We start from the raw sequence: 27,332 nt of genomic DNA on the forward strand, positions 1-27,332 counted from the left end.
CAGTGTTAAACAACAAAGACCAGAACAACACAAGTACTTCCTCCTTCAAAACCACACAAGTACTTCCTCCTTCAAAACCACAAAAGTACTACCTCCTTCAAAACGACACAAGTACTACCTCCTTCAAAACCACACAAGTACTACCTCCTTCAAAACCACACAAGTACTACCTTCTTCAAAACCACACAAGTACTACCTTCTTCAAAACCACACAAGTACTACCTCCTTCAAAACCACACAAGTACACTGCAACTCCAATACAAATGACATAATACTAGAATTATAATGAAATGACAAAAAAAGTTGTTTTATACAGTACCGGTAGGCAGTATATTTCACAGCCGCTCATTTAATATAGTCAAACTGCAACCATATCAAAGTAAGAATGTTTCAATCGTTTTGAATTACTTGAATTGTATAACTATCCCGCTTGCACCTAACTTGTGGAAATTATCGCACTGAACCGCTCTGATGATGAATACATGTAATAAACACTGACACGCGAGTTTTTCACACCTTTATTGACATTACACAACAGATTAACACCAATTAGCTGTCGGTGTTGTTTAACCTCGAGGCGATTATAATCGGTTCAACGGGATGTGATTGCCGCCATCTTTGAATTGTCTGAAAATACATTAAAGGGATCTTTTCACGCTTTGGTAAATTGACAAAATTGAAAAAAGTTGTTTCAGATTCGTAAGTTTTCGTTTTAGTTATGATATTTGTGAGGAAACAGTAATACTGAACATTAACCATGCTCTAATATAGCCATTATATGCATCTTTTGACGATTTTAAAACCTAAAAATTATAAAGCGTTGCAACGCGAAACGATTGAATAATTTGGAGAGTTCTGTTTTTGTCGTTAAATTTTGTGAAACTACGAAGATTGCTTATATAAGGTATAAAATACGTCAAGAATGTGTACTCGGCGGAATAGCTCAGTAGGCTAAAGCGTTTTTACTTCAGGACTCTGGCAGGACTCCAGGGGTCACTGGTTCGAAACCTGCTCCGGGCAATGTTTTTTTCCTTTTTTTATTTTTTTTCTTAATTTTTTACTGGAGCTTTTACGATCCAATGTTTACATTTATCAATATAAAGCATTTAATGAATAAGTTAAAAAAATGCCAAAATCTGTGAAAAGGCCCCTTTAAGTTGCATAATACGGATTTGAATCAGAAATCAAATGGAAGGTTGGAGAAAAAATGGGATCCAAGCACCCTCCGCGTTATATTGGATTCAGCGTTATAACGGAGCGCTTTATATTGGAGTTACAGTGTATATCACAGTCCGTTATATCGCGTTGTCCAATACTAGTATATCGCGAATTGGCTATGGCTCCCAAAAATTTGACGAGCATAATCCCCAAATAAAATGTTTTAATCGGAGAATTTGATGAATTAAAATCCATTTCGAGCCAGTATTTTTCACTTTTTACAACAACTTTAATCCAACATTCATAATCCAGTTTTGACCAGATTGTTTGCTTACATTGTACATCACTTTAACACCTGTGAACTGCGATAAACAATAGTCCCTCTTGTCAAACATCACAGGTCATTTCGGGTGTTACCATTCTGTAATGAATTTGTTTTGAACTGCCGAAACGCACCAGTGCACACATGAAGGTGTACACAATTATAACTGTAAATGTCACAAGTCCATACTGACCTATCTCAACAATCTGTGTGCGTTAGATACAGTGTAAACTACTTGCTTTTAATTTAGAGGTAAAGATCCCTCAGTTTGTCAAAATGCACTACTATTAAAACCCATGCTTTCCATGCTTTTCATGAGAATGAATGACGTCATTTTGTACATGGGTCTAATTTGTGCATGCTTTCTTGAACAATACAACGCGGCAATGTTTTTCGGATTACAAATTTAATTATATGCATTTGAAAATACACACAAGGAATAATGTTTTGTGTTATACCAATGAATAACATATGGATATAACACATAATTGAATAAGGTAGGTAACTAGCGTGTTTTGAGATTGCATAACGATGCTAATGCATACATATACATGCATACATAACCTTACAATTTATATCGCGCCCCGGGTATATCACGGTCACGATCTTTGGACCCCTTCAACCGCGATATATTGGATTTGCAGTGTACTACCTCCTTCAAAACCACACAAGTACTACCTTCTTCAAAACCACACAAGTACTACCTCCTTCAAAACCACACAATAACTACCTTCTTCAAAACCACACAAGTACTACCTTCTTCAAAACCACGCAAGTACTACCTCCTTCAAAACCACACAAGTACTACCTCCTTCAAAACCACACAAGTACTACCTCCTTCAAAACCACACAAGTACTACCTCCTTCAAAACCACACAAGTACTACCTCCTTCAGCTTCTCAGGGCTCTCCTCCTCAGCAGACGTGGACACAGCAGCCTGTTGTTTCGACATGGTCTCCAACTCGTTTCTCAACCTGGCAATCTCCGCGTCCCTCGTTTCCACCTCTGCAACCAGTGTCCTCAGTCTGGTCAGCTCGGTTTCAAGACTGGAAACCTGGGCCAACTCTGCCATCAGCTTCTCAGCTTCAGCTTTCAACTTTGTGGCTTCCTCCTCTATCTCTTTCTGTTGATAGTTAATAACAGCCTAGTTCTGGGAAATCTGGGCTTTTTATAAGCGTGTTGTCCCAGACTTGCCTGTGCAGTTTGCAAAAGCTAACCTGGGATAACACTTTCCCCTTTTATGGAATTTTTCGTTTCATTCAAGGAAGTCTTTTCCAATTGCAAATCCAAATTAGCTGGAATGTGACCTCCCTTATTAGCCTGTGCGGACTGCAGTAAGCCCAATGTTCCTAGAACGTGGCTGATTCTAACTAAATCAGGGTTCCAGACAAGTTCCTACAATATAGGGTACTGTACCCAGGGGTCAAAGTTGGATATTTTGAAAATCCTCAACTTAATGCTGGGGGGCCAGGGGGCCGGAGGCCCTCTAAGCTCCTGGATTCAACACATTTAAAGGGTGCATGTAGCTGTTCTGGTGAAAAAAACACACAAATATATTTAAAAATCTTCTTGTATTTGATAAGGAACACACAAAAGTAAGTCAAAAAGCAATTCATGTTCTATTAATATTTTCAACTGTATGCAAAGGAACTTTTACATCATACTTTAGCAATACTGACATATATAAACACTGTCTCACATAGTTTTTATAGCTTTTTAACTTATATTACTAACATCCGTTTCTATTTACAATATTTACAACACCATATCTCTGTAGCATAGTGTATAGAGTCTGATTCAATTGATCATCTTGCATTTTCAATACTGATTTACACAGTTTCTCATATAGTTTTAATTCTCTTCCACTTGTTACTGGTAGATGGTAATTTTAAGCTTGACTCTTCCGCAGCTCTCTTTCTAGTCTCCTTTTGTCTTGCAACTTTATTAACTAGTCTATTTTTCAGTCTAGTAAGCTTAGCCAGATGTTTGGCCTTCTCAAATTTCAATATGCCAATTGACTCACTTAATTTAATTTTCTTCTTATCTTCTATATCTACCATCTTTTGTTTCAAAAACTTCTGATAATTACTGTATGCTTGTAAACAGTTCCCTTTCATTGCAGTAGTCACCTTCAATGTTGAGGCATTGACATTGCTCATCTTCATAGCTGTTTTCACAATAGCTACTGCCTCATAGTTTTCAATGCACATTTTAGCACAGTCCTCCTCAATTATGTCACCCATGATGTTGAATGTCCTTTCACCTAAAGGTCCACTGAATATTGATAGTAAACTCTGTGCTAGTTTTGATAAGGTAGGAAACCTCTGCTCACTGAAAGTTTTAAGACAGAAGACTTTTGCCCAGAAGTCTGTGTCCACTTTTTTTTCTGTTCATCATAGGCGTCACTCAGGTCCTTTACCTGCCCATCAACAGAAAAAGCATTTAACTCCATGTTAAGCTGTCCTTCCTCTTCTGGTGTTACAACATTTGGGAGTTCAGGGCTCAAAGTTTATAAAATAAAAAATCATGAAAAAAGCTGGTGGACTGGTTGGGCTCCCGGTGGGTGCAGAAGGCCCCCTGGAATTTACAGAAATAAAGAGCTTTTTTTTCAAGAATAAGTGGTTCAACTCCTTTCTCGATACCTCTCATTGTGCTACAGTTATCGATGTGCACACTTATTATCTGTGACCTTTTCAAGTCAGACTCCTCCATAACACTTTCAATATTCTTTACTATCTCTGGTGCAGTAGAAATGTTTCGAAGTCTGGAACCTATGTGGTCAACTGCTACTTTATTTGAAACATCATCAAAATATTGCACCAGGATGTTTAACACTTTATCAGTGTTTTTGTTTGTTGCTTCTCACAGATTTAAAGACACAAACTTTTGACTTCAGCTCTTCCATGAATGAGTTGGCTAGTCCATGAATATTTATATAAGTTGCACTGGTAGTGGATATAGTCACTATCTCTAAAGCAGGACAGACTCCTGGAAAGTTCTAAAATGTCACCGGCTAATGAAAATGGCAGACAGTGCTCACTAATAAAAGCTGACACAAGGACCCACTGTTTAGCTACCCGATCATGCATAGACTCCAATGCTGGAGTTGCTTTTGAAGATCCTGGCAAAACCTGAGAACAAATTTCAGTGTTATTCTAATAACAACATAAAATGAAGTAAATAATAAATGCATAAATCTTACACTAACCCAAGGAACATTTTAGCTACCTCATACACCAATTTAGACAAAGCATTTTAAATGTAGATTATAATAATAATAAAACAAGGGCTGTTTGTAAAAGATGCATGCCCCCCATATGGGCTCTCCGTTGTAGTGACAGCCATTGTGTGAATATGTTTTTTGTCACTGTGACCTTGACCTTTGACCTAGTGACCTGAAAATCAATTGGGGTCATCTGCCAGTCATGATCAATGTACCTATGAAGTTTCATGATCCTAGCCATAAGCGTTCTTCAGTTATCATCCGGAAACCATTTTACTATTTCGGGTCACCGTGACCTTGACCTTTGACCTAGTGACCTCAAAATTGATAGGGGTCATCTGCTAGTCATTATCAATGTACCTATGAAGTTTCAGGATCCTAGGCATAAGCGTTCTTGAGTTATCATCTGGAAACCATTTTACTATTTCGGGTCACCATGACCTTGACCTTTGACCTAGTGACCTCAAAATCAATAGAGGTCATCTGCAAGTCATGATCAATGTACCTATGAAGTTTCATGATCATAGCCATTAGCGTTCTTGAGTTATCATCCGGAAACCATTTTACAATTTCAGGTCACCGTGACCTTGACCATTGATATAGTGACCTGAACATCAATAGGGGTCAACTGCGAGTAATGATCAATCTACCTATCAAGTTTCATGATCCTAGGCTTAAGCGTTCTTCAGTAATCATCCGGAAACCATTTTACTATTTCGGGTCACCGTGACCTTGATCTTTGACCTAGTGACCTGAAAATCAATAGGGGTCATCTTCGAGTCATGATCAATGTACCTTTAAAGTTTCATGATCCTAGGCATAAGCGTTCTTGAGTTATCATCCGGAAACCATTTTACTATTTCGGGTCACCATGACCTTGACGTTTGACCTAGTGACCTGAAAATCAATAGGGGTCATCTGCCAGCCATTATCAATCTACCTACGAAGTTTCATGATCCTAGGCATACGCGTTCTTGAGTTATCATCCGGAAACCATTTTACTATTTCGGGTCACTGTGACCTTGACCTTTGACCTAGTGACCTGAAAATCAATAGGAGTCATCTTCGAGTCATAATCAATCTACCTATCAAGTTTCATGATCCTAGGCCTAAGTGTTCTTGAGTTATCATCCGGAAACTATTTTACTATTTCGGGTCACTGTGACCTTGACCTTTGACCTAGTGACCTGAAAATCAATAGGGTCATCTGCGAGTCATGATCAATCTTCTTATCAAGTTTCATGATCCTAGGCCTAAGTGTTCTTGAGTTATCATCCGGAAACCATATTACTATTTCGGGTCACCGTGACCTTGACCTTTGACCTAGTGACCTCAAAATCAATTGGGGTCATCTGCAAGTCATGATCAATGTACCTATGAAGTTTCATGATCCTAGGCCCAAGCGTTCTTGAGTTATCATCCGGAAACCACCTTGTGGACGGACCGACCAACCGACTGACATGTGCAAAGCAATATACCCCCTCTTCTTCGAAGGGGGGCATAATAATTTGGCATAGGTCCCAAGGTTTTATACTTTTTACAGTTACATTTTTGTACGGAACAGTTCCATGAAAATCTTTTTTTTTGCTGTTTTGTTCATAAGGCAAAAAAAAAATGGCAACATTCCACCGCCCCCATTGTTTTCATAGAGAAAAAAATCGGCATTGATTCCTCTAGTTGTTTAATTTTTACTTAACTTTATATTTAAGTAAGGAACACAGAATTCAATGAAAATCCATTGCTTGCTGTTGGGCTCATAAATAAGGGGGTTTAACATAATTAAAAATTAAACAGACCTCTCCCAAGCAGCAAAAATGGAAAACATGGTCACATTTTCAAGCAATTGCAATGAAATATATTTACAGGGTTCTAATTCCAATTAAATGTGTTCAGGATGTTAAAACGTTTGTTTATTATATGATAAATTTCGAAATTTCAAATATCAATTTTTTTTTTTTCCGTTTTTTAATGAGAATAGATATCTTTCGTGAATAATAGAAAATATGACAAAGTTCATAGTACAGTGGATATAATTAAAAAATCTCACCTGGTTTGACTTGACAACTCTGACATTCTTTTTGTGTTTAGAATCCTCAGTGTGAGCACGAAATGCCTTCTTTCCACTAGACTTATAGTTAATAGTTTTCCCACATAACTGACAAAAACCACTTCCACGCGTATCCAGCTTCTTTAACCATTAACCCCGCCTAGCTGCACGCGCCTTTTTCATTTAACCATTCTCACCGCCACTTATTCTTAGCATCCTTTTCAAGATCTTTTACATGATATCCGGGAGGTAAGATTTTCATTTTCACTGGTAATACAATTGTTTTTCAAGTCAATTAAGATCAAATGCATACTGAAATCAGAGAATTCTTTCGAACATCCACTTCTGTTTTTCTAAAACAATGTAGAAATACAGTACAGTTCACTCGTTTTCCCCAATTTCCCTCGCTACTCCGCCGACACGCCCACAGACGGAGATTAAGAACGTCCCGCGATACGCCAAGTTTGCATGATTGGTGCCGACGAGGTTAACGATCGGCAAATTGATAAGCCGACGCAGCGGCCCTCTGCATTGGGCAACGCGGAGGAAACTCCGTGTTTAGCGAGATAACGATCAATTTAACTTTGTTTGACTTCCTGATTTTCAAATAAAATTACATTCAGTACAAGTACATATATAGGATCTTGCATGAGTGGTTGTTTTGTATTAAATTTATCAAACAAGTCATCTAAATAAAGATAAAAAAATGAGGCTTGCCAGATAAAAAATGAGGCTTACCAGTTTTTATCTTTTTTTAGATGACGAGTTTAATAAATTCAAAACACAATGACCACGAATCTAAGATTCTATTTATAACATGACCAACAAATTTTCTTTTTATTTTATGCTCTTTTCACCGTTTTATCACATTGTAAAAGAGTTTAACTGAACAAATTCGCTGGAATGACGTCATTTCGTCAAAAAAATGACGTCATTTCACAGTTATATAACTAGTGTAATAACACCCGTGTAATAAACAAAATTGAGCATTACGTTATTTCACTCCTGGAGCGTAGGTCATGTTATATATGTTTATAAAACAAGACTATTGTCAAGCAATATGGTCCCCTACCGGCTCCACCATTGTCAGAAATTCCACCATTTTCAGTTTGTTGTTTTTTTGTGTTTTTTTTTGTTGCCATAGCAACCAAATTTTTTGACGCAGGAACAAAATGAAATGATGTGCATAATGTCCATATTGCCATCTATCCATGTTGCAAGTTTCATGAAAAAATATTTTAAAAACTTTTAAAGTTATCGCAGGATCCAGAAAAGTGTGACGGACAGACAGACAGACTGACTGACACACAAAGCCCAAACCATAAGTCGCCTCCGGTAAAACCGGTAGGGGACAATAATGACATTCAATGTATTACCGGTAATTATCATTGACCAGTCGCCAAATACGAGATCGCTCCGCCCACTAAGTTGTGTTTTCATTAAACGCTTTATCCATTACTCCGACAGTCTTTGTTTGTCGAACCATGTGCCCGCAATAAACTAAATCTTATTATTTCGTGAGTTTGATTGACAGCTGGCAAGTGGTCAGTTATGGACCAAACCGGCAGAGTGACATTCACACATGTTAATCCCTTTTGTCAAAACACCACAGACAGCAGTCTACAGACAAGCTTTGCGTGTTTTCATAACGCCAAACACTTAATCCAGTTCCGTCCAGATGTTCTCTTTAATCAGTATACAGTACAATAACTGTTTCAATGATTACTCTACTAAAATACCGTAACAATAAAGATACGTGTGTTTGAATTGAAATTAATTTGTAGGAAATATCAAATTATTCGCGAGATAATTGTGTTAAAAAATACAAAAAAAAACTTTTAACCGAAATCAACAGAATTCAGTGTTCTCTGAGCTACAAGTTTGTATCAAACAAGAAATGTGTTTGTCAGAAACACTATGTCCCTTTCTGCGCCGCTTTGACTGTTTTTTGTTTGTTTTTTTTATAGTTTTTTTACCCTTGGACCTTGAAGGATGACCTTCCACCACTCAAAATGTGCAGCTCCATGAGATACACATGCATGCCAAATATGAAGTTGCTATCTTCAATATTGCAAAAGTTATGGCAAATGTTAAAGTTTGACCAAACCAACAGACCAACAGACAGGGCAAAAACAATATGTCCCCCACTATATTGGTGGGGGACATAAAAATCAATACATGCACGCTTTCCACGCATAAACCTTGAACTTCTACATTGCAGCATAATTTGTGCGCGCTTTTGTCGGGAAATATACATGATGACTGTATATTGGAAGCATTTGTAAACGTCGTGTTAACATTAAAAATCGGAAGCGTGTTTCGGATTACAAACTATTATTCTCATTTGGAAATTTAACGGAACATTTATTCTTGTGCTATATGTGTTATGAAATAAATACTAATTTGTCAAAACGCTTTACGTGTCGTATATTCATTCATATTGTAGACGTACCTGTGAATAAAAACATATATTAATTTTTTATACAATTATCTTTATTTTTATAAGCCACAGTATTTAAACAATTTTTAATTACAATGTTTTTATTTTTGGCATGCACAGTAGCACACTGCTACCGCGGTGTCGCGCGGCGGTGTCCTTATAAGAACGGAAATCGTCTGCATTTACCGACTAGGCTTAAGTAATAAACGCCGTGGGTATTAGCTAACTTGGTGGAACGCCGAGCGTTTTAGCGAGTACACCTCGCCTTCCCAGCAACGGAATCACTCTCTAGCAGCCAAATGCCCCGCAAAGGGAGCGCTTTTTTGGGAGAAAACATGTGGACTTTACTTTCAATCGATTATTTCCATGGAAATATGGATTAGCTCGTACCAATCAAATTACGCGGCACATAACGGAGGCTGATTATAATCACCGCACATGTGGGAAACATTGTGGGAGGATGAGATATCATTGATAAACAGTACAAAAATAGAGGTGACAGAAGGTCTCCTTGTTTAACACCAAAAGAAATGTCAAAGAAGTTTTCAGCAATATTTATAAGTTTCCCAATATTGATGGTAATGCCGCAAATTTTCCCAATTTGAACGATACCAGTACCATTCCATAATAATAATGGTGAGGAAAAATGCTGACGAAGCATTTAATTTCATTTGGAAAATGTTAAATATTTTATTTAAATGTTGTTTGCTTCATAATTAAATACAACGCTTGTTGACACCTATATTAGGATAACAATAATGTTGTTGTTTATTCTTTGTTAGCCTCACACACAAAGCGACAGGCACACTCGTATAAAAAGTGATCTGGGTCATTATTGTAATGCTGAAATATGGCTAATACTTGTGTTTCCTTAGTGCCAACCTTGAGCCTAAGACTTTCTATCCAATCACCAAAAACAAATACGTTTAAACTTAACCCTTTTCCCTATAAGAAGCAAAGTGAAAATGGCTTTTGCAACCAGCATAAAAACCAGAACAGCCTGCAAATAACGCACAGTCTGTTCAGGTTTGATGATGTTTGCTGCTCATAAGTAGCTAAGGGTTGAAAATGAAGCCTTTAAAACTTGAATATAGTAATGAAGGTATTTAATTGAATGTTATTTTCTATGGAACGACAAATGTGTCAAAATACATATTTAAGTGGTAAAGGGTTAAACAAAACCTTTTCAGATTCTTCCTGCCTCAAATTGTCCTGTAGAGTTGACACCTGCTGTTTCAGACATGTCACTGTGTTCCTTACTTCTGTTTCCCGCATCAGCTCTGCATTCAGATCACAATTCTCTTCCTGCAGCCTCGATACCTCAACACGCAGATCTGTTATTACACCAGCCAGATCTACATTCACCTGAAACAAACTGATCTGTTATCACACCAGCAAGATCAACATACACCTTTAACAAACTTATCATCTGTTTTCACACCAGCCAGATCTACATTCATCTGAAACAGACTGATCTGTTATCACACCAGCCAGATCTACATTCACCTGTAACAAACTGATCTGTTTTCACACCAGCCAGATCTGCATTCATCTGAAACAGACTGATATGTTATCACACCAGCCAGATCTACATTCACCTGTAACAGACTGATCTATTATCACACCAGCCAGATCTACATTCATCTGTAACAAACTGATCTGTTATCACACCAGCCAGATCTACATTCATCTGAAACAGACTGATCTGTTATCACACCAGCCAGATCTACATTCACCTGTAACAGACTGATCTATTATCACACCAGCCAGATCTACATTCACCTGTAACAAACTGATCTGTTATCACACCAGCCAGATAAACATTCACCTGTAACAAACTGATCTGTTATTACACCAGCCAGATTAACATTCACCTGTAACAAACTGATCTGTTATAACAACAGCCAGATCAACATTCACTTGTAACAAACTGATCTGTTTTCACACCAGCCAGATCTACATTCATCTGTAACAAAATATTCTTGTATCACCAAGCCAGATCAGCATTCACCTTTAACAAGCTGATCTGTTATCACACCAGCCAGATCTACATACATCTGTAACAAACTGATCAGTTTTCAAACCAGCCAGATCTACATTCTCCTGTAACAAACTTATATGTTATCATACCAGCCAGATCAACAGTCACCTGTAACAAGCTGATCTGTTGTCACACCAGTCAGATCTACATTCACCTGTACCAGACTGATCTGTTATCACACCAGTCAGATCAACAATCACCTGTAACAGACTGATCTGTTTCACACCAGCCAGATCTACATTCACCTGTAACAGACTGATCTATTATCACACCAGCCAGATCAACATTCATCTGTAACAAACTGATCTGTTATTACAACAGCCAGATCAACATTTACTTGTAACAAACTGATCTGTTTTCACACCAGCCAGATCTACATTCATCTGTTACAAACTGATCTTGTATCACCAAGCCAGATCTGCATTCACCTTTAACAAGCTGATCTGTTATCACACCAGCCAGATCTACATACATCTGTAACAAACTGGTCTGTTTTAACACCAGCCAGATCTACATTCTCCTGTAACAAACTTATCTGTCATCATACCAGCCAGATCTACAGTCACCTGTAACAGACTGATCTATTATCACACCAGTCAGATCAATAATCAGCTGTAACAAACTGATCTATTATCACACCAGCCAGATCAACAATCACCTGTAACAAACTGATCTGTTATTACAATAGCCAGATCAACATTCACCTGTAACAAACTGATCTGTTTTCACACCAGCCAGATCTACATTCATCTGTAACAAACTGATCTTTTATCACCAAGCCAGATCTGCAATCACCTTTAACAAGCTGATCTGTAATCACACCAGCCACATCTACATGCACCTGTAACAAACTGATATGTTATCATACCAGCCAGATCTACAGTCACCTGTAACAAGCTGATCTGTTGTCACACCAGCCAGATCTACTTTCACCTGTAACAGACTGATCTGTTATCACACCAGTCAGATCAACAATCACCTGTAACAGAGTGACCTGTTTCACACCAGCCAGATCAACATTCACCTGTAACAAACTGATCTGTTTTCACTCCAGTCAGATCAACAATCACCTGTAATGGACTGACCTGTTTCACACCAGCCAGATCTACATTCAACTGTAACAAACTGATCTGTTATCACACCATTCAGATCAATATTAAGGACTGATGATTCAGGGAATGATAATTCAGTGTTGTTGTTTTTTAATGAAATTCGGCCTTATTTGGCCCCATTCCCCCATTGTTAACGTATCAGGGGTGTGATTGAGGCAAAGTCAGAGGGGAGGAAAATTATGTCGACTGATTTTGATTACGTTAATGGCGCGCATTATGCAATGACAAACCTTAAAACAGACATTAAAATATACAACTTCTTGAACTTCATCACAATATTTCTTTATAAAAACCTGTTAAACTTTACATTTAACATATTAAGGGTGCAAAGTAAATTTAGTATTTATTGTGATCAATAGCTGCAGTTTTTCAATGTATTGAATTACAGTAAATGGGCTAAATATAAACAAACACACATGAGTGTTCTTCTTGTGTTAAAAATGTATTAAACTTAGTTAAATTAATACATTTAATTTGTTTACCTTTCAATATTTTGCATTTCACATCTTCAGGTCAATGCTATTTCAGTTAACTGAACAGTGTGACAAACATAATAAAGCAGAATATGCATATGAATCTGATTATACACAGATCCACTAACATATAAATCAAATCATGTTTGTCTATTTCCATGTTCGAACAATACTCTTCTAAATTGTTTTACTTTTCGAGTAGACTGAAGTCCAATTTGCAAACACTGGTTTCCGTGACACAAATTCACTGTGCACATTTCTAAACAAAATATGTGTTACTTGTATCTGAAACGTAGTCTTTTTTCGGCGACAAACACATTTCATTATTCCTTTTAAACTATATGTTGTCAGTCGTTAATTCGATTGCTATTTGTCATTTCAATAATCTTAATTTTCGCTTCACAACTGCGCCATTTGCAAACGAATCAGCTTCGGATTACCAAACACATTTTAAGAAACCGATTTTAATTGGAGAATGGGAAACAACAGCCAATTATATCTCTCGTTTTAAAAATGCTTAGGCCGAATCTACCAGTGTAAAATGCGGAGAGATTTCACAGGCCGCAGATATTTCGGGCCGCTTATGAAATACGTCCATGGAATCCGTAGTACCCCCTCCCCCCACATTTTTTAAAAACGAATTTAAGCGAATCTCAGAAGGGACCCCCGGGACAACCCGATCCGCAGAAATCCGCAGAAAGATCACACCCCTGAATATATATTTTCCCCCAAACTATTTGAGAAATTCCCCTCTCAGAATTGTAATTCAATTTTAATCAATATCTCATTTAAATACGTCTTTCTATAATTTTTCTGAACTGCTGCATCCGCGTGTTTGCTTTCTTTTCGCATTTACTCCTTTACTGCAAACTGTACGCAGTTCAGTTCCCTATCACGACTTTCGCTAAATTTACGACATCTACCGCAAATCGTACGTATTCCACCATGCTGCACAACAGCAAAAGCAATCGGAAAAAAATTGACAAAAAATCTGTTTTTAACGTAAAAACAAGAAATGTGTTTGTCAGAAACACTATGGGCTCTTCTGCGCCGCTTTGAATTTTTTGTGTTGACCTTGAAGGATGACCTTGACCTTTCACCACTCAAAATGTGCGGCTCCATGAGATACACATGCATGCCAAATATCAAGTTGCTATATTCAATATTGCAAAAGTATTCATAAAATGAACGATTTTGGCCACATATATTTGACCTCTGACCTTGAAGGATGACCTTGACCTTTCACCACTCAAAATGTGCAGCTCCATGAGATACACATGCATACCAAATATCAAGTTGCTATCTTGAATATTGAAAAAGTTATTGCAAATGTTAAAGTTGGAGCAAACAGACCAACAGACAGACAGGGCAAAAAAAATATGTCCCCCACTATAGTGGGTGGGGGACATAAAAACTATATTCTGTTTATACAAGAAAAACTTAGTCAGTCTTCTTCAAATGCCAGCAGTGAAACACCAGAAACTTCAGTCAGGTCAAGAGAGTGAGTCAAAACAGTTGGATGAAATTAGCGAACCAGAAGTGCCGGAAGAATCGTCGGTGAAAGATGCTGAATGCGACAATGAAATGGTGTGCGAGTCTGAAATATGCTCAAGTGACAAATTCACAGAAAAGCCAAGAAATGTTGATCTTTGAACATGAACATAACCAGCGTTTTTTTCCTTTTTTGTGACCCGCTGAATATCGACCCTTTCCCCTGCGATTTTTTGTTCCCCTCAGCTGGTAAATTTTCCCCTAGATTTCATTTTCCCCTCCAAAAAAAAAACGCAATTTTTTAAAATTTTATTTTCTTAACCTTAAAATATATAAGCTAACCTGATCCAGTGAAGAAAATAGAAAAATATTGCATAATTAAATTTTCTGTTTCCTTGAATATGTTTTTAAAACAGTAAAATATGCTTAATTGATTATTTAAGACTTTCCTTATTTTCCCCAAAATCCGGCGTTTCGTGTGATTTTTTCCCCCAAAATCCGGCGTTTCGCGCAATTTTTTTCTTGATTTTATACTGTTACTTGCTAAGCATTGAAATTTCCCATATTTCCCCTTTTACGCACAAATTCCCCCCCTCAGGGGACCCGACCCCTTTCCCCCAAAACTGAACAAGAGGCCCATGAGGGCCTGAATGGCTCTACTGCTATAAACACTGTGCAAGTTTGGAAAGAATAAGATGGAAACTGTGTACTTAATCGCGCAAACAAGGTGAATTTTCTCAAATTCAAGGGGAGATTATTGTGTCCTTATTTATCCGATACTGCTCATATTCAATAGGGTTTAAGTCCTCATTGATATAAAGATACAGTGCAAATTTGGAAATAATTGGATAAAACATGCATGTCCCCCGTGTGGGCTGTAAGTTGTAGTGGCAGCCATTGAGTGAATACGTTTTTGTCACTGTGAGCTTGACCTTTGACCTAGTGACCTGAAAATCAATAGGAGTCATCTGCTAGTCATGATGAATGTATCTGTAAAGTTTCATGATCCTAGGCATAAGTGTTCTTGATTTATCATCAGGAAACCATTTTACTGTTTCGAGTCACTGTGACCTTGACCTTTGACCTAGTGACCTGAAAATTAATAGGGGTCATCTGCCAGTCACAATCAATGAACCAATGAAGTTTTAATATCATAGGCATAAGCATTCTTGGGTTATCATCCCGAAACCATTTTACTGTTTCTCGTCACTGTGACCTTGACCTTTGACCTAGTGACCTGAAAATCAATAGGGATCATCTGCCAGTCATTATCAATGTACCTATGAAGTTTCATGATCCTAGGCGTAAGCATTCTTGAGACATCATCCTGAAACCATTTTACTGTTTTGAGTCACTGTGACCTTGACCTTTGACCTAGTGACCTGAAAATCAATAGGGGTCATCTGCCAGTCATGATCAATGTTCCTATGAAGTTTCATGATCCCAGGCGTAAGCATTCTTGAGTTATCATCCGGAAACTATTTTACTGTTTCGAGTCACTGTGACCTTGACATTTGACCTAGTGACCTAAAAAATCAAAAGGGATCATCTGCCAGTCATGTTCAATGTACCTATGAAGTTTCATGATCCTAGGTGTAAGCATTCTTGAGTTATCATCCGGAAACCATTTTACTATTTTGTGTCACTGTGACCTTGACCTTTGACCTAGTGACCTGAAAATCAATAGGGGTCATCTGCCAGTCATGATCAATGTACCTATGAAGTTTCATGATCCTAGGCGTAAGCATTCTTGAGTTATCATCCGGAAACCATTTTACTGCTTCGTGTCACTGTGACCTTGACCTAGTGACCTGAAAATCAATAGGGGTCATCTGCCAGTTATGATCAATCTACCAGTTATGATCAATGTTCCTATAAAGTTTCATGATCCTAGGCCTAAGCATTCTTGAGTTATCATCCGGAAACCATTTTACTATTTCAAGTCACTGTGACCTTGACCTTTGACCTAGTGACCTGAAAATCAATAGGGGTCATCTGCCAGTCAAGATCAATGTACCTATGAAGTTTCATGATCCTAGGCCTAAGCGATCTTGAGTTATCATCCGGAAACCATCCGGTGGACGGACAGACGAACCGACCTACATGTGCAAAACAATATACCCCCTCTTCTTCAAAGAGGGACATAAAAAGGGTTTGAGTCCTCATTGATACAAAGACACTGTGCAAGTTTGCCAAGAATTGGATGAAAATTATGGACTTTATCACATAAAAAAACAGAATTTTCATTTTTTTCTCAAATTCAAGGGGAGATAATTCTGGACTTATAACTCCAATATTGCTCATTTTCAATAGGGTTTGACTCATTATTTAGATAAAGACACTGAGCAAGTTGGGAAATGATTGGATGAAAACTGTGGACTTTATTGCGTAAACAAATCTTATTTCACAATTTTCTTAAATTCAAGGGAAGATAATTCTGGACTTTTTACTCTGATGTAACCCATTTCCAATAAGGTTTGAGTCCTCATTAATATAAATACACTGAACAAGTTTGAAAAGAATCGGATGAAAACTGTGGACTTAATCGCGTAAACAAGAAAAAGTCTAACGCACGCGCGCAATGATGGACAGACGACGGAAACCACGCCACGACATAAGCTCTTCAGGCCTTCGGCCAGTAGAGCTAAAAAAAACACTGTAATTGCTGGTCAAGATCAGTTTTAAGGGAAAACTGTGTGAATTAAAAGTGTTGCTCCAAGGGGAAACAGCTTTATATAGACAACCACTATACCAGAATATAAGCCTAGATGAAAGATAAAAATTACCTGCTTCAGAATGGCATATTCAGTTCGAAGGTTAGTGAGAGATTTGGTGGCCTCACTTTCTGACTTCTGCACTGACTTCATCTGCTTCTCCAGAACACTCACAGCTTGATTCTTCTCTTGAATAACTACCTCTAGCTCGTTCACCTTCAACAGTCAATGTAGATCAATTTAAGGCTTTGTTTGACGATGCATCTTATTTTCACATCTTGTTATAATTGGGCCGTGCTCTGTGAAAAAGGGGTTTAATGCATGTGCATAAAGAGTCATCCTAGATTAGCCTGTGAAGTCTGCATAGACTTATCAGGGTTGACACATTCTGCCTGAACTTGATTTTTGCTTAGCGACTTTCTTGAAACGAAAAATATCCTAAAAACGGAAAGCAATATATGTCCCTTACTGGCTCCACCATTGTCAGTATTTTTTTTTTTATTAGTTGCCATAGCAACCAGGATTTTTGACGTAGGAACAAAATGAAATGATGTGCATAATGTCCATATTGCGATCTATCCATGTTTCAAGTTTCATGAACAAATATGAAGAACTTTTTAAGTTATCGCAGGATCCAGAAAAGTGTGACAGACTGACGGACTGACAGACAGATTGACAAGACAGGCAGAGCGCAAACCATAAGTCCCCTCCGGTGAAACCGGTAGGGGACAATAATGTGAACCTAACTGTCCGCAATCTGAATGTGGACCGCTGCCAATTAAAAGCCTAACCCAGTACCTACCATGAACATGACATTAGAAGGCACGTGGTACCTTTTTGCACCAATGAGGTGAATTTTCTACATTAAACAAGCTGCCTTAATGGGGCAACTTTGTGTACCCTTTCAATTTAAGTGATCCGACAATATTTTTTTGTCTTCTTTTCTTGTTTATATTTTTATTATTTTGAATGTATATATTTTAATACAACAATTACCTGAGAGAGATATGATTTCACTTCTTTTTCCGCTACATTAAGTTTATCTTCTAGGGCCAGGAACTTTGTGAGCAAGTCATTCTTTTCACGCTCTTGAGTAGCCACACGCTGTTCAAGCTGTAGATTCACTGTCTTCACAGTCTGTAATTCTGTTTCAATTGCTTGGACTTCATTCTGTCTGAAGTCACGTTGACTTTGGGAAGATTTCAAAAAGTCGTTATCTGATTTTAAGAATTTTATCTCGTCTTTCAAATGTTTCTCAGTCTCAGTTAGTTTGGTATTTGTCTCCTTTAAATCAATTATCTCCATTTGCAATGAATCTATTGTATCCTTACCATCTTGGTTCATTTTCTCAAGTTCTTTTTCAAGTCTTTCTATATTTTTTCTATGCTTTGTTTCTTCTGACTGAAAGTTTGTTTGCAACTGATTATTTTTCTCTACTTCTTCACTTACTTGTTTTTCTAGCATAACAATATTTTTCTCTAGCTCATCATTTCTATCCTCGAGTGTTTTATGCTCAAATTCCATTGACTCAAGCATATCTTTGTAATTTTCACAGTCATTTTCTAATGATTTAATGTTCTTTTCCATACTTTCAATGACACCGTAAGTTTCTTCAGAGGATTTTTCTTTCATTCTGAAATTCTCCTCAAGAATTTTCTTTTCTGTCTGAATTACATTTACACAGTCCTCTGTTTCTGCTAATTTATCAGACAGTTTAGATGCTTCTGCTTCCATTTCCCTCACACTTTTTTTCAAGTCGGCAACTTGCCTTTCAGAATCTCTCAGCTGATCATTGAGTTGTTCAATCTGATCGTCTTTGGAACCGCTTTCAACCGTTGTATATTCAACCAATCCTTCTAACTCTTCTTTTTCTGATTCAGTCTGTTTGAGAGTTTGTTCAAGTTTAATGTAATTGGCTTGAAGTTGCTCTACTTGTATGTTCAAATCTTGAAAAGCTTTGCTACTTTCTTCAACTGAACCATGTGACTCGGTCAACTTAACTTTAACTGTTTCTATTTCAATATTTAAATTGTTTATTATATTAAGATGATCATTAATGACAGATTCTTTTTCTAGCAAAACTTGTTCAAGCTCAAATTTTGCTCTCTCATTTACAGAAGCCTGTTGCTTAGCTTCCGTCAAATCAGCTAGCAGAGCATCTGTTTCATTACTTCTTTGAGAGCATTCACCCTGAAATTTTGAAATCTCATATTCCAGCTTTTCATTTTTATCTGTCAATTCTGTATTTTCTGTTTGCTGTTGAGTGATTTTTATATTAAGAGTTGAAATAAACTCTCTTTTTTCTTCAAGAAGTTCTTTCAGCTCATTGTAGTTCTTTGTATGTTCCTCCATGGCCTTCTCATTACTTGCAATTTCTAATTTTAAATCTTCCAACTGTGTTAATGCCTCCGTCAAACATTTCTCTTTTGTGTCCAGAATTTCTCTTGTTCTGAGATTTTCATGTTTCAAAATTTCAATGTCATCTTTTAATGTCAAATTATTCTTTTTAATATCACCTTTCTGACATTCTTCAAATTTAAAGTCAGATTTTAATTTGTCCAGTTCTATATTCAGATCTGATATTGTTGATGTTAAGCCACTGTTCACATTTTTCAAATCATATATTTGTCCTCCTGTTTCATCCAATTTTTCTTGAAGCTGATTTTGTAGCTTAGTTAAAGATTCAATTTCTTTTTGGAACTGTTTGATCTCATCTTCCATTAGAGCAATCTGTTCATCTCGATTTCTTATTGTATTTTCATGTTTAAAGATTTTGTCCTGAAATTCTTGAATCTTTTCATTTGACTCGTCCTCTAAATTTGACTGCTTGTTATCTCTTTCTTTTATCTCAATATTAAGAAGTTCATTTGCTATTTTTAATTGTTGCAGGTTAAAAACTAATTCCTCTTTTTCAATACTCATTTTTTGCAATTTCTCCTCCAAAATCTTAGAATCTGAACTGACCAGATCAAGTTGTTCCTGTATGGACTGCGTGAAAACCTGTGTGGACTGCAGCTCAACTTCTTTACTGCAGAGTGACTTTTCTGAGTGGTCATGTATTGCTCTTAGATTGTTTAATTCTGTTTTCAATTGGTCAAGTGACATCAACAGTTCAGAATTTTTTTCTTCAAGACTATTTGTTTTTCCCTGATAACTGTTCCTTTCTTCCTCAAGCAAACCACAGATTTCTACATTTTCCTTCAGCTTTCCTTCAATATCATCAAACTTTTTATGAAGTTCGTTTGTCTCTATTTCTTTTAATTTAAGTTCATCTTCTCTTGAAGTAAGTTTGGTAATCAATTCTTCTATCTCACTTTCTAATTGCTTAGTTGCTTCTGTTAAGTCTGCATTTGTACTGCAATATTCGTGCCTTAATGACACTAAATCATTCTCTTTGTTGAGAAGCCTTTTTTCCAAATTATCATTTAAATCTTGCAACTCTAAAATTCGTGACGGCATAATACTTGCCCTTTCTTGTAGTTCTGACATTGCATTTTCATTGGCACAATTAACATTTCTCAGTTCAGTAAGGGCCTGGGTGACACTGATTTTCTCCATATCAAGAGATGTCAGTCTGTCCGTCAAATTCTTGATTTGGTTTTCAAGGCATTCATTATCCTTTTCGAGTTGATCAATTTGTTTTTGAAGCAAAGTATTTCCCTCTTGCATTTGTTCACATTCAAGCTGGCTGATTTTTAACTGAGAAGACTTTATTTGTATTTGGTTTTCAACTTCTGAATATTCTTTCAAATTTATATCATTCTTATCAACCAATTCTTGTATTCTTATTTCATAAATTAATGTTTGTTCTTCTAAAAGTTTTGATGTACGGTCTATTTCTAAAACACTGGCATCATAATTATTTGTCAATTTAATCAAAGAGTTGTTTTTATCGTTAAGGTCTCTTTCTATTTCTGATAACCTTTCAATTAATTTTTCACACTCATCAGATTTGTGCTTTAATTCAAGTTCCAGTTTAAATTTTTCCTCATTTTTGCCCTCATTCATATTCTTAATTTCTTCCATTTGTACAAAATATTCAGCTTTTTCATTATCCAATAATGATTGTACACTTTTTAATTTATCACTTACTTCAGTGACTTTGTGTTGTAGGTGTGCAATTTCTTTTTCTTTGTCATCTAATAATTTTGCTTCTTCTTCCACTTTAAATTCAAACTCTTGTAATCTTGTTTTCATTTCACTGCATTCTTCTTTTAGCAGGCTTTCGTTACTTTGTAATACTTCCAGCTGTTGTACTATATTTGCTTTTTCATTTAATTCTCTGTTTAACTGCACTTTAAGATTGGCAATCTCTTCTTCCTTCCCTTCCGATGTATTAGAAGCTTCTTCTTTTAACTGGGTAATATTGGCTTCCAGATTATTTTTGTCAGTTAGCAGAATGTTAAGTTCATCTTTTAGCTGCTTTACTTCATTTTGATATTTCTCTTCTTTGGCTAAATGGGTTGTTTTTAATGCTTCAAAGTTACTGATCAGAAAACTAGTTTCATCCTTCTCAGTTTTAAGGCTCAAGAGCTCTCCTTCTTTATCTTGAATTTCCGACTTCAACTTCTCATTTGATGATTCAAGATTGTAATTCAGTTTTTTCAGTACAGTCAATTCTGCATAAAGCTGATCCATTTCTTGACCCTTAATAACAAGAGAATTTTGAATTTCGTTAATTTGCTGTGATGATAATGCCTGACTTGAAGTCATCTCAACATTCTTGTCATTCAAATGGTCCTTGAGGTCAGATATTTTTTTCTCAAGTTCATTAGCATGTGCAGTCTTTTCATTCAATTTAATAGCTGTTTCTGACATGGAGAAGTTGGTTTCACCAATAACTGTTTCCAAGTGTTCAACCTTTAGTTCCAATACAGCCTTTTCCTTTAATACTGACTCCAGATTTTGGCACTTAATTTCAATACTTTCTGATAATTTGTTTATTTGATTTCCCTGAAGATCTATTTCTGTCTTCTTTTGTTCCAGTTCGGTTTTCAAAACCTCGATTTCTTGAGTAAAGACAGCTTTCTTTAATGACTCTGCAACATTCAAGTCATTAAGTTTATCCTTTAAAGACATGTTTTCACGCTCAAGATCTTCAGTTTTGTTAAGATGCTGTTCATTAACAAGGGTAGCTGTTTGTATTTCCAAATTTAACTGTTCAATTCTGTCTGCTGATGATACAAGTTTCATTTCTATTTCAGATTTTAAATGTGAAATGGATTGCAATTCATTCGATAAGTGTTCAATGTTCTGTTTTAAATGATCAATTTCTTTAGCTAATGCTTGTTTTTGAACTTCATTTTCAATCAAAGTATTTTTAAGACCATCAATTTCTTGACTAATTTTAACCTTAGTAGTTTCATCTTCATTCTTTTGCATTGCAAGTTCATCTTTTCTAGCAGACAATTCCTGACTTAGCTGTTCAATTTTAGTTTCCTGCGCATCACAATAACTTTTTGCTTCGTTCAATCTGCTCTCCATTCCATCCTTTTCATAAAAAATGGTCTTGTATTTAGCTTCAATTTCAACTTTATGGTCATTTAAACTTGTCATTTTATTTGTAACTTTTTCAAGTTTTTCCTTAGTGTGCTGTAATTCCTGATTAGCCTCTTCTAAACATTTTTCCTTGTTAGAGTCAATATTTTTAAGTTCTTCATTAATCTGTTGTAACTGTGTAAGTTCACTCAACATGTCCAGTTTCTGTTGCTCAAGTTCTGTAATTGTACAATTGCTTTTTTCAAGTTGAACCCTTAAATGTGAGACATCCTGTTGTAAACAGCTTATTTCATTAACCTTTCCATCCACTATATTTTGAAGTTCATTTAATTGCAGTTTCATATTTGCTTTATTTATGCTCTCTTCAACTGTCTGGTCGCTGATTTCATCTTTAAGAGATTGTATTTCAGTTTGCAACAAAGCAAGATTACCATTCTTTTCTGCAATTGCTTCTTCTGATTTGTGGATGGAAAATTTCAGAGTATTCACTTCGTCTTGCAATTCAAGTATTACAAGCTCACTACTTTTACACTTGTCATGTATGGATTTAAGTTCATTTTTTATTTTTTCATAATCTTCAGCTTTATGGCTCAACTCCTGTCTAAGTGATGTTATCTCTTCCTCTTTACCATAAACTATGTTTTGTAATTCTCTGGTAACTGACTGCAATTTTGCCTCAATTTCATGCTTCTCATTTTCAATAGCATGTGTTTTATCTTTGTATTTATTAATTTCATCATTCAATGATGTTATTAACTCCTTCAAAGCTTCACTTTCTGTCATTAATGTCTGATGCGAAAATTTCATTTCATCTAGCTCTTTAACACAGGCATTAAGTTTTAGAACAGTCTCTTCCTTTTCAGCTTTAACATCTTTTAGTTGATTATTAATATTTTCTAATAGATTTTCTTGATTCAGCACCTGAGAAGCAATCTGTTTTATTTCAATGTCTTTTCCTTCCAGTAAATTATGGAGCTCATTATTTGCTTGCTTTAGTTTGGCTTGGTTTACAGATTCCTCCATTGCTTGATCACTATATTCATCTTTTATATCTACGATTTCTTTTTCCAACAAAGACAATTTTGACTCCAGTTCTGACTTTGCCATTATGATTTCATTTAGCTTAAAGTTGCTTTCATCAAGCTCCCTTTGCACTTCAGACAAGTGAGACAGTGCCTCATCCTTTTCTTGCTGATACTTTAACAGCACACTTTCTGTTTGAATTATTTCCTGTGCTTTATGCTCAATTTCAGACTGCAATTGTGCTATCAATTCTTCTTTACCATCAATAACATTCTTAGCATCTGACACTTCTTGCGTAAGCTTTGCTACATTTGTAGTGGATTCCATGGTCACATCATTCAATTTTTCCTTCAATCTTTCAACTTCACTAGTTAATCCGTCTATAACCTTTTTGTTGCTGTCATTGTTGTCTTGAAGTGATTTTGCTACAAATTCCTGTTCTTCAAATCTATTATTTAAGCATGTCATGGCCTCTTCCAAGTCTCTTCTAGACTGTTCTGTATCATCAAAGAGCGTCTGGAGTTTATCTCGTTTGTCAATCAAGTGTTTTTTTTCTTCTTTTAGATTATTCAATTCACATTCCTTACCTTCCAACTGGTTTTCTAATTCCTCAACTTGTTGTTTCAATGAAATAGTGTTAGTCATTTCAGACTCTCTAACTACAGCTAACTGATCCTTAAGCTCAACAACTGATTGTAATAACTCACTTTCAGACTTCTTCAATTGCTCCTCGACTAATTTGGATTCATTTAATGCAAACTGCAATGATTCTTTATCTTGCTCTAATGCTGTTACCCTCAATGCAGTATCAGTTTTAACCAGAGTTATTTCGTCAAGTTTTGATGAAACATGAGACATTTCTTTTGTTTTATGTTCTAATTCATTTTCAAGCTGTTTTATGCTTGCATCTTTAGCTTCAAGTGTGTTGACCAACTGACTAACCTCTTGTTTAAGGTTCGCAATAATAATGGATTGCTCCATATCATTATCACTCATATCATCCTTAAGTTGCTGACACTGTACTAGTAATTCTTCATTGTGTTTCGTCACTTGCTCATACTTCTTTCCCATCTCTGACAATGCAAATTTTGATTCATCTTTTTCATTTTCAATCTTAACAATCTTACACAGAAGCTCATCTTTTTCTGATTTCACTGATGAAAACTGTTCATTTAGCTTCTCAATTTCTTCTAATTTATGGTTAACTTCTTCCTTCAGTGAAAGAACTTCTTCGTCTTTGCCTTCAACAATATTTTTCAATTCAACATTTTCTTCTTTCAGCTGAACACTGATCTGCTGATTTTGATTGACAATGTTATTAATTTCATCTTTTTTGTTGACAAGTTCTTTCTCAAGCTCACTATTTGTGGAATTAAGTTTCTGATTTTGACATGTAAGGTCCTCAATAGCAAATTTTGAACTTTCAAGCTCTTTCTCAAATCCTACAAGCTTGTATTGCAATTCTTTAGTTACAGTCTCATTGTGTTCTTTTTTTGTTAATAAATCATTCAGCTTTTGTGTTGCAGAAGTCAACTCACTGTTTAGACAGCATACTTCATTATTTTTAGCTTCAAGAGAATTTTTCAACTCCTCTATTTCTTGGTTTGACTTTGCACTTACTTCTGATAAGGCAAGTTCTTTGCTATGTAGTGCATCTTTTAATGAGTTCAATTGAGTTTCTTGTTGAATTATTGTGGCATTTTGACTCTCCTGAACTGAACTAAGTTCTGTTAGCTTCAATGTTAATTCCTCTGTGCAATTAGTGAGACTGCTAAGCTTTAGTTCAAGATCCAATTTTGCATTTTGTACATGAGCCATAGATGCTTGAACTCTTTCAAGTTCTCCAGATTTATGAGCCAATTCAGCCTGCAATTCAGTGATAACCTTTGTCCTTTCAATCAGTTCTCCATTAAGATTATCAATGGTTGCTGTCATTTGCGCTTTTGCTTCATTATTATTAAATGTCAAGCTTGTAATTTCATCTTTCAGTTTCTGAATTTCAGTAGATTGTGCTTGAACTTTATTTGCTTCACTTAAAAGATGTTCATCAGCTATTTTCATCTTCTCTTGTAGAATCGCTATATCTTCATCCTTAGTTTTGTTGAGCAACTCCAAATCATTGCTTTTCTTCTGAAAACTATTTATTGATTCATTTGCCGCAATTAAATTCCCATCCATAGATATTATCTTCTTCTCAAAATCTAATATACATTTCTCTTTCTCTTCTAATGAGAATAATGCTTCCTCAAGTCTTTTTTCTACATCTATTTTAACACTCTTAAGATCAGTAAGCTCACTTAAAAGTTTTGTTAAGTTGTAAGAAATGTCATTCTTTTCTTTATCTGACCTTTCCAATTGGTTCTGAAGGTCATTGTTATCAATCTTGAGTTTTTCAATTTCACTTTCTATTTCCTTGATCTTTTTATCCAAAGAATTAACGTTTTCAGCAAACTTGGTCTTTTCTGATTCAATCTTTTCTTTTTCACTTACTAATGATTCTATTCTTTTCTCAGCATTTTTGAGCCCTTGGCAATGTTCAGCTAACTCTGCCTCGTGTTTTGCTTTTATTTCATCCATTTCACATTTTATTGATCTGACTGTTTCTTCTAGAGATTTGCAACTGGATCTTAACGTGCTGCACTGTGATTGAACAGACTCTAGTGTTTCATTTTTCCGATCAAGTTCGGCCTGTAAATGACTTATTTCTCTGTCTTTGCCAGCATTTGTATTTTTTAACTCGTTGATTTCTTGCTTAAATGTTGCATTCAGGTTAAGCAATCTTTCAGTTTCCTGCTTTAGTGTTGCTAACGTTGAAACAAGTTGTTCTTTTATCTTCTCAAGACCTACTACTTTTTTGGACAATTCTTCTTTTTCTTTTTCACAATTGATGTTTTTAGCCTCACAATCTTGTAATTGTCTCTCCTTTTTGGACAACTGTGTTTCACAATTCTTCTTTGAATCTTTAATATTGTCCATTTCTGTCATTGCTTCTTTTATTCTCTTTTCAAGAATACTTATCTTCTCGTTTGACTCCTCTGACTGCTTATCTAATGTCTTCTGGATTTTATCAATATTGTCCTTTTGTTGGGCAATAAGTGATTCCTTATTTTTCAAGTCAGTTTTCGCAGATTCTGATAACGTTTGTGCGTTTGTCAAAGAGTCGCGCAAGAATTTAATGTCCTTCTGAAGCTTTTCATTCTCTTGGTCCTTATTCTTTGCCAAATCGTTCAACTCAGCCACTTCTGCTTCAAGTTTAGCTTTATTCTGACTATCCTGTGTTGACTTCTTGTTGCTGCTCTCTTTCATATTTTGAATTTCAAGACTAATTGTTTTCAACATGGCAGCCATTTTTTCTACTTGGGCCTTTGACTCAGTTTTCACCTTATCCAGCTCCTTTTCCTTCTTTTCAATACAGTCTTTAAGGTTCTTTATTTCATCACTCAATTTCTTGTCCAAAATCTTCATATTTTCTCGCTCAAGTTTCAACTGCTCTGTGACGTGTTTGTAATCAGCTTCTTTCACTGACCCTTGGTCCTTCATCTTTGTTTTCAGATCCCCATTCTCTGCCTTCATGCTGTTTAGCTGCTCCTCCAACTCAAACAGCTTATGTTTCAACGTTCCACACTCACTGCGAAGTGCAGTGGAGTCCTTGGACTGATGCTGATTGAGTTGTTTCAGTTTTTCATGTTCAGCCACAAGTTTTTCGTACTTATCCCCGTGACCCATCTGATCCATCTCATGTTTTTCAACCGTGGCATGCAGTTGTGATACCTGTTAAGGGAGAAATTA

General features: G+C 36.1%; 1 protein-coding gene across 2 annotated transcripts in view; it reads right to left on the bottom strand.

Moving 5' to 3' along the window:
- LOC127862410 (centromere protein F-like) overlaps window positions 1–27,332 on the bottom strand; it is an 80,494-nt gene that overhangs the window by 14,960 nt on the left and 38,202 nt on the right. Inside the window, exons 4-7 of one of the 2 annotated variants that reach the window (XM_052401506.1) lie at window positions 18,018–27,314; window positions 17,094–17,237; window positions 10,373–10,555; window positions 2,367–2,603 (exon numbers count right to left, since the gene is read on the bottom strand). In XM_052401506.1, coding sequence (XP_052257466.1) covers window positions 2,367–2,603; window positions 10,373–10,555; window positions 17,094–17,237; window positions 18,018–27,314 — 9,861 coding nt within the window. Of the gene's footprint in view, window positions 1–2,366; window positions 2,604–10,372; window positions 10,556–10,823; window positions 10,927–17,093; window positions 17,238–18,017; window positions 27,315–27,332 lie in introns of those variants that run through there. The other variant, XM_052401507.1, reaches the window with a different exon arrangement.

This window comes from Dreissena polymorpha, chromosome 16 (assembly GCF_020536995.1).
Source record: "Dreissena polymorpha isolate Duluth1 chromosome 16, UMN_Dpol_1.0, whole genome shotgun sequence".
In the NCBI taxonomy this organism is placed as follows: Eukaryota; Metazoa; Mollusca; class Bivalvia; order Myida; family Dreissenidae; genus Dreissena; species Dreissena polymorpha.